The sequence below is a fragment of the Cornus florida genome, unplaced genomic scaffold (genome assembly GCF_030987335.1).
Source record: "Cornus florida cultivar Cherokee Brave unplaced genomic scaffold, ASM3098733v1 CherokeeBrave_3.0.0_Hap2_Chr08, whole genome shotgun sequence".
Lineage (NCBI taxonomy): Eukaryota > Viridiplantae > Streptophyta > Magnoliopsida > Cornales > Cornaceae > Cornus > Cornus florida.
In genome coordinates this window covers 43,418,801-43,426,150 of record NW_026775578.1, presented here as the reverse complement: position 1 = coordinate 43,426,150, position 7,350 = coordinate 43,418,801, and the positions used below count along the sequence as shown (strand labels likewise).

General features: G+C 33.9%; 1 protein-coding gene across 1 annotated transcript; it reads right to left on the bottom strand.

Moving 5' to 3' along the window:
• Nucleotides 1-396: 396 nt before the first annotated feature.
• LOC132271528 (NAC domain-containing protein 91-like) lies at nt 397-5,704 on the bottom strand. Its single transcript, XM_059772927.1, has 5 exons — nt 4,813-5,704; nt 3,848-4,140; nt 2,401-2,736; nt 1,934-2,296; nt 397-1,733 (listed from the first exon to the last, which is right to left on the bottom strand). The coding sequence occupies exons 1-5, from the start codon at nt 4,976-4,978 to the stop codon at nt 1,566-1,568; spliced, it is 1,326 nt and encodes a 441-aa protein (XP_059628910.1). The 5' UTR covers nt 4,979-5,704; the 3' UTR covers nt 397-1,565.
• Nucleotides 5,705-7,350: the final 1,646 nt, after the last annotated feature.

Sequence of the window (7,350 nt, the reverse complement as noted above, 5' to 3'; positions counted from 1 at the left end):
CTTAATCTCTTTAATCTGTGTTTCAAGGAATAAAATTCTCTTTTGTAATTCTATATTTTGCATAGTTATTACATTATTCTGACTTATCATAATATTAGTACTTCCCTGTAAGTCACCTCTTCTAGCTACTAAGCTATCAACTCCTCTAACTAATTCTTCATTCTTTTTGATAATTCCTTCTAATTCTAGGATCTTTGCTATAATCAATGTATTTTGATCTATGTAATACTACGTAATTTAACTGAGCAGATATTACTTCTGAACTAATTTTCATACCTTCGAAACTATGTACTACACGATTACTAAACAACCGACTGTGCCTACTATATTCACAATACTGAGAACTATAAAACTTGTGATTATTATTAACAAAACTTTCTGGACTAGTTAAATCACTAACTAAACATCTGAATATATTCATAAATCTAATTCTATAAACATGGCCATGATACCATAATGGGGGGTAGCCCTGAAATTTACGTCACAACTAGTATTCTTCCTAGCGACTGATTCCAAGGTAACTATAAAGTTATACTACTATCAAAAATAATTCTGATCATAATTATCTTTAAGCACATCTCTAACAAATTCTGGCAAATCTGCTGGAATACTTCCTCTGATCATGATACCTTCTACTAATCCCAACTCAAGTAAATCTGTGAGTTTAAGCTGAGTCTGCAAATGTTCTATCTCTTTAAACTGCTGGTAATCTATAGTTACCATAGGAACTATGTAACTATAAACTGAATTTTTTCTGATGAAAACTGTCTGATGTTGACTTGGACTCCTGGGATACTTCTGAGATTCTCACTTAGAAAGTCTAAAAGTAACATGTGAGATCTGTACTCTGCTTCTATGGCTAATTTGTTGATTTCTCTTCTGAGGTCTGTTGGAAGAGGCTGAGTAGAGTGGCTGGGACTTCTACTCCTGCTTCACTGGCTTTTTCTCTCAAAGCTAACTGATACTGCACTAAATCTATTTTAGCTTGAAGTTCTGAAGCTAATTTTTCTTTAGCTTGTTTCTCTCTCCTAAGATGATTCTGAAGATCTTCTACTTCTTGTTGATGGTCTGGACATTATCTATCTCTCCGGAAGAAGAGGCTAAAATCATAAAACTGTGGAGTGCTAACTGGGCTTCATTTTTGCTGCTAAAGCCTTTCCATAAGGCCTTTCCTTGATAACCGTCTATGCTCTGGGCTACTTTCGTACAAGTGTCAAATACTCCTATATCTTTGCCTTTGAAAACCTGCATAGTAACTGAAGGATTGTTTCTGATTTGGGCCTAAATAACTGGTCTGGAAATTATGAATTTCTGAGTTTAGGCGGGTAATTTCTTGTTTGATAAAAAAGAAATAAGCATCAAGGCAATTCAATATATGATGAAAAACTGGCTATTTGGATTGTTCTGATGGCTGGTTAATATGAAGCTGGTCTAGAATAGTCTGTTGCATAACATCTAAAGGCATGTTGATGACACACCTCCAGAGGGATCTATCAAACTGGGCTAGGTTAAAGTTCTGATTGTTTGGATTAGACTGAATCTATTTAACTGGTTTAGGAGCTGAGCTAGATGAAGCTAAAAGGATGCTGCTGTAAGAGGCCATCTGCATAAAAATGCGATATAGCACAATTTTGAGGAGTTCCCCAAGTTCCTGGAGACGTTTCCATATGTGTAGGAGCCGTTCTGCTGAAGTTTTGACCAAACCATTCGGAACTTTCCATCACAGGATCAAACTGGAATACAGGAGAGCCACAAAAAGGTTTAGTTTCTAAGAACTAATCTGAAATCACCATGCTGAATGAGAAAATAATACTACACTAAAAGACATTGCAATTCATGGCATGTATAAAAAATGTAGATTGACAAAATTCTCAAGTATGGTCGTGGACCTGCAAAACCTTAAAAATGAAGGATCGTGGGATCTTCAATTTACCTGTCCTTGGGCCACTGATGATATAGCGGCATACCGCTTTGTGGGAGTATTATAGTTCAGGATCTCACTTTCAATATCCAAATTGTGACTGTTTGTGTCCTCAAAGGTGTGCTTTCCTAAGTTAACAAGAACTGAATCCAGAAATTCAGTAGAATCCAGAAATTCAGTAAAATCCAGTTCATTTGATCCATATTGAAACTGAACCCCATTGTGGTCATTGCTTGTGTTATTAGTGGCCCGGAAATTCGAGTAAGAAGATCCAAGCTCCATCTGCAAATGCAATGGAGAGAAGATTTTTTCATCTGGTGGCCCCAGCACTGGGTCACAAAATGCTTTCAACATTTCCTCCGGCTCTGGATCCGGCTGAGTGAGAATCAAGAAATAAGAATTCAAATACTTGATTAGATTTTTCAGTCACCACAAAAAATGAGATTTGATAATATTAAGAAAATCTTCACTCTTTTCACCTGCAAGTCTATCACTTGATCTTCAGCATCATCATAAATATGGATATTGCTGTCACACTCAGAAGGTAATGGAGTGTCAAATAGTATGCTTTCAGAATTACTATAAGTTTGATTTTCAGCTTCTGCTGTCATCACAGGGTTTACTGCCTCCAATTGTGTATCTTCAGCATATGATTTAACTGTGGCAGGAGAAGGAACATCTTTTTTTCCTAGTTGATACTCACACACCCCAGGAGAAGGAAAATTATCTTCAACTTCATCACAGTTTGAACCTTCAATGACATCATCTTGCTTCTCATCATGTTTCTTAAAAAGGCGACAGAGGACAAAGGCACTCTGCAGAATACATAGAATGCCAAAAATGAATTTAATATATTGAACATCTCTGCTCAACCAATATATATTCACAAGCTGATCCAGTATTTGAATACAAATTGTTTGAGCATAAAAAATGTGGCCGTGAGAAAATCAAGAATCTGAACGAACATTTATCAGGTCAATTTCCCTTAGTACACACGAATTTAAGGGGTCATTTACCCAATGTGTCCCCATTAATCGATTCAAGCTAGGAGAAGCACACTGAATAGACATTAAACCTTTTAACATTTTTGCGACATGAATTTTTAGGACAATATATAAATCTAACCAAAGCAGTAGTTTTGAAATAAAAAGGACACTAAATTGAAAAATTTTGAAAGGAAAAATTTAGTAACAAACTTAAATATCAAAGCTGAAGCATATTACTTGCTTAAATTCCCATAAAAATTACAAGCCTTGCATAGCAGGACAAGAAAACAAACTATCAAACAAAATAGAAGAAGAATCAACTAATCTGCAGGTGCTTTGAAAAATTATAAGAAGAACAATCAGTAAATTTTTTGTTTCGGTAAGGAACAATCACCAAAATTTTCCTTCAATTAAATACAAGAATTTTTTTCTCACTTGGCGAAAAACTCATTTGCATCCCAAAGTAGTGGAGGAGATGCCACTAGGCTACAGACCCCCTTGGTGGTAGGTAATTCAAGAATTTTCCAACCTATCATAATAAATAGAACAATCAGTAAAATTTTCCTTCAGCTAATTCAAGAATTTTCTAACATTACCAAGTGGAGAAAATTGTTCCATGCTGCAAATTATTTCAACTAGACCTCCAACAAGGATTAAATCTACTCCATAATTTCATTTCACAAAGTAAGTATAAAGAACGCCCTCATAAACTAAGTTCACTTAAACCACAAATAAGTATACAATGTTTGTTGTCTTTTAATTCACAAATTAGTTACACCAACTAAACATGATTCGAGCTAATAGATGTTAAGTACTAGAAGTATCCACATACTAAGACAGAAACACATGACATAGCCAATACTCAATCTAAAACCATCCAAATTTTAGATCAAAGCAACATACAAACAAAATGGACAGAGAGAAAGGGTTCAAAGCATACCTGTCCTGGTTTCGTGCCGTCAAGCTCCTTACTAGTAGCACGGTACTCGTGCATAACCCAATGGGATCTGCTGCCATTTGGAGCATGCCTGGTATAGAAGACCAAAGTCTTCTTTGTACCAATTACGCTCCTACGAGACTTGCTCCTACGAGACTTGATCATCCGATCCCTACCCGTTGTTTTCCAGTATCCATGCTCTGTTGATCTGTTCAGCCTCTGCCCATTCACATACTTCCGATCCATCGGACAGAAAAAGAACCATTCATTATCATTAGACTTTATCGTCGATAAACCTGCACACACCAAACAAAGAATTAGAAAAAGTTCAATTTCCTATTTCAACAAATTGCCCCAAAAGTAAGTAGGACGAGATAAAAAATTTTGCCCAAAATTAAATACGAAAAAAAAATTGCCCCAAAATTCAGTAATTGCCAGCTATATAAACTTCAACCCACATTAATCTAGAATGCATATATACATCACCATATAATACAATATTTTGCCATTTTTACAGAAAACCAAACAAAGATCCCAAAATGCACATACATGTGTGTGAAAAATCTGGCCATTTTTACAGATACTCGATGAAAAACCCAAAAATGAACATTTTATATATATACATATATATATATAAACATCTGGTCATTTTTAGAGATAATCAATGAAAACCCTCAAAAATGCACATACATGTATATATAACAGCTCATTTTTACAGATAAAAAATGAAAAAACCAAAACCTTGTTTGAAAGTGAAGACATGATATCTTTTATTTGTAATAGATTCGTATTAGATACCAGGAAATATTTGACAGATTGCATACAAATAGATAATCAACAAATATATATATATATATATATATATATATAATTCCATCATATTTACACAAAATAAATGAAGAACCTAAAAACTTGAGGGAAGTGAAGAAATAATAGTTTTCTATTTGGGATATATTGATATTACATACCAGGTAAATCCCAGGGTTCGTATTTGCAAACATCGACCTCACGAATATCACGGACTTTTCTCTCATCACCTTTGATCTTAAACCTCAAGAAATGATCAACCAGTTCTTCATCGGTCGGACTAAATCTGTACCCTACCCGCGTTTCGTTGTAGGACATGACACTCATAATTCCGACCTAAAACTAAGAATCTAGAAAGAGAAAATAGAGCTTTGAGAGGAAAAGAAAACAATACGCCGCGGTAATACAGAGGATGCAAACGTTATCCACAATGATTGGCCGTAAAGCGTCTATAGGTGACTTTTTAATTCCGCCGTCAAATCCCAGGGCTCAACCCTGGACAGGCGGTGGAAAATACCAAGCTGGAGTGCGGTAGGGGCAGAGGGAATTTCCGGTGGAGGGGTGAAATGTGTAGAGTTCGGAAAGAACACCAACGGCGAAAGCACTCTGCTGGGCCGACACTGATACAGACACTGAGGTGAGAGAGAGGAGAGGTTTAGAGTAAAATCAGGAAATTATATAGAAAAATACTAGGGTTCCATTGATGAATCAGTCTGAAGCATCTGAAAAAGTAGAGAGTGAGAGAAGTAGAGACATATGGTGTGATAGAGAGGAAAGTGTAGAGAGAGAGAAATGTGTAGAGATCGGAAAGAACATCAACGGCGAAAGCACTCTACTGGGCCGACACTGACACTGACACTGACACTGAGGTGAGACAGAGACAAGTTTAGGAACAAAAACCCTAGAGTAAAATCAGGAAGGTATATGGTGAAATACTAGGGTTCCATTGATGAATCAGTCTGAAGCATCTGAGAAAGCGGAGGTAAGAGATGTAGAGACGTATGGTGTGATAGAGAGAGGAAAGTGGAGAGACAGAGAGTTGGAACCTAAATGGATATTAGAGGAAGAGCATCACGCGTTTAAATGGTGCGTATCTACCGCGTAGAATCCCGTGCAATTACAGTTACATCCCACTAGGTGGGGCCAAATGGGTGAAATCAGGTGAGATTCGTACAAAAGTGTAGGGGCATCTTCGAGAATAGCTCTAACTTAGCGAGCAAGCAGAAGAGAAGTCAATTCTAATGAGAAGCTGACACGTCAGATAGATTCGTCAGCATCAGTACTTGACTCAAATTTTGACGAGAAAAGATAAGGTTACTATTACTCTTATTTAACTAGAATATAAAGAGAAAAATTATAGGGTGTATATATGTTTCGAGAAGGTTCTCTAAATGGTACTATTACTCTAACTAGGTGAAAATAAAGAGAGAGAAAAAAAATTGTGAAATTACTCACATGAGTCTAGCATATAAAAAAAAAATTAAATAAAATTGATATATTTATTTATGTAACAGATTATGATTGATCCAATTATATAATTCCGATCTAAGTCACAAGCATGAGTAAAAGTAAGGTGTTTGAAAAAATTAAAAATTATATACTGAAAATTTGACATAATTTTAAGTACGAAAATTTTAAAGCATCAATTAAAAAATGTTTTAAAATTTTCAACGTTTAACGTTTAGCGATAAGTAATGTCTTACTTAAATTTTTTATTTCTTTTTAATTGGTACTTAGCATTTTTAATAATATATTTTAAAATTTTCTCTTCATTTTAATTGGTACTTAGCATTTTCAATGATATATTTTAAGAAATATTGAGCGTTTTCAATAATATTTAAATTACGTTATTAAACGTACTTAATTAAATAAAATACATTTAAAACGTAAGAACGCTACTAATTTATTAAATGATTTAAATTCAAATTATATATTAATTTTTCAGGAGTGTAATTCAGCCCGGTTGGAGGGCTGGAACCAGTCCCACGTGGTTTAGCCTAATTTCATATTAAAATGGGATTGATTATGTTGGGTATCCAAATAGTTAACTTGATTAGTTACTCTAGAAGGATCGAGAAAGAGTGATTTGATGTGGATAGTTACTATGGTCGTTTATCTAAATTGATTATGTTGGTTAATGTAACAAGGGTCATTTGTTACCTATTAAATTCGAATGAAAAAGTAATTAGTTATAAATGACTATATATACAATTCTATCTAATAATTTAAACTTTTGAATAAATAAATAAAATATGAATTTTAAATTTCTGTTCTTTTCAACTTTCTACATAAATTTAAAATTTTGTTCTTTTAAATTTGTACTCTATTTTTTCAAAGTTTTATTAAATTTAGGAAATAATAGACGTAATTTCACTAAATTAATAAAATTAGAGGACAATTATTTGCATAATTTTGAATTTCGACTTTAAAAAAAATTATTGTTCTCAATTGTAATTTTACGATTTATTATTTCTAAATCAAATTCAAACGTGGACTCCCTGCTTCAATTTTCATATTTTTAAATAGATTACTTTTTATACTATTAAGGTTATTAGTCCCAAAATAATAATAATAATAATAATAATAAGTAGGAAATCTATTTTCTTTGCTATATGATCACTTTGATGTTAAAATATCATTCTATACATGCGCATTGTGTCCGGACCGGGTGGTTTTTTATTTTTATTTTTATCATTATT

Coding starts and splice junctions, on each gene's coding strand:
- LOC132271528 (XM_059772927.1), bottom strand. CDS start 4,978: ATGAGTGTCATGTCCTACAACGAAACGCGGGTAGGGTACAGATTTAGT. Junction 2,737..3,847: donor ACGGCACGAAACCAGGACAG/GTATGCTTTGAA, acceptor TGTATTCTGCAG/AGTGCCTTTGTCCTCTGTCG. Junction 1,734..1,933: donor CATCAGTGGCCCAAGGACAG/GTAAATTGAAGA, acceptor CCTGTATTCCAG/TTTGATCCTGTGATGGAAAG.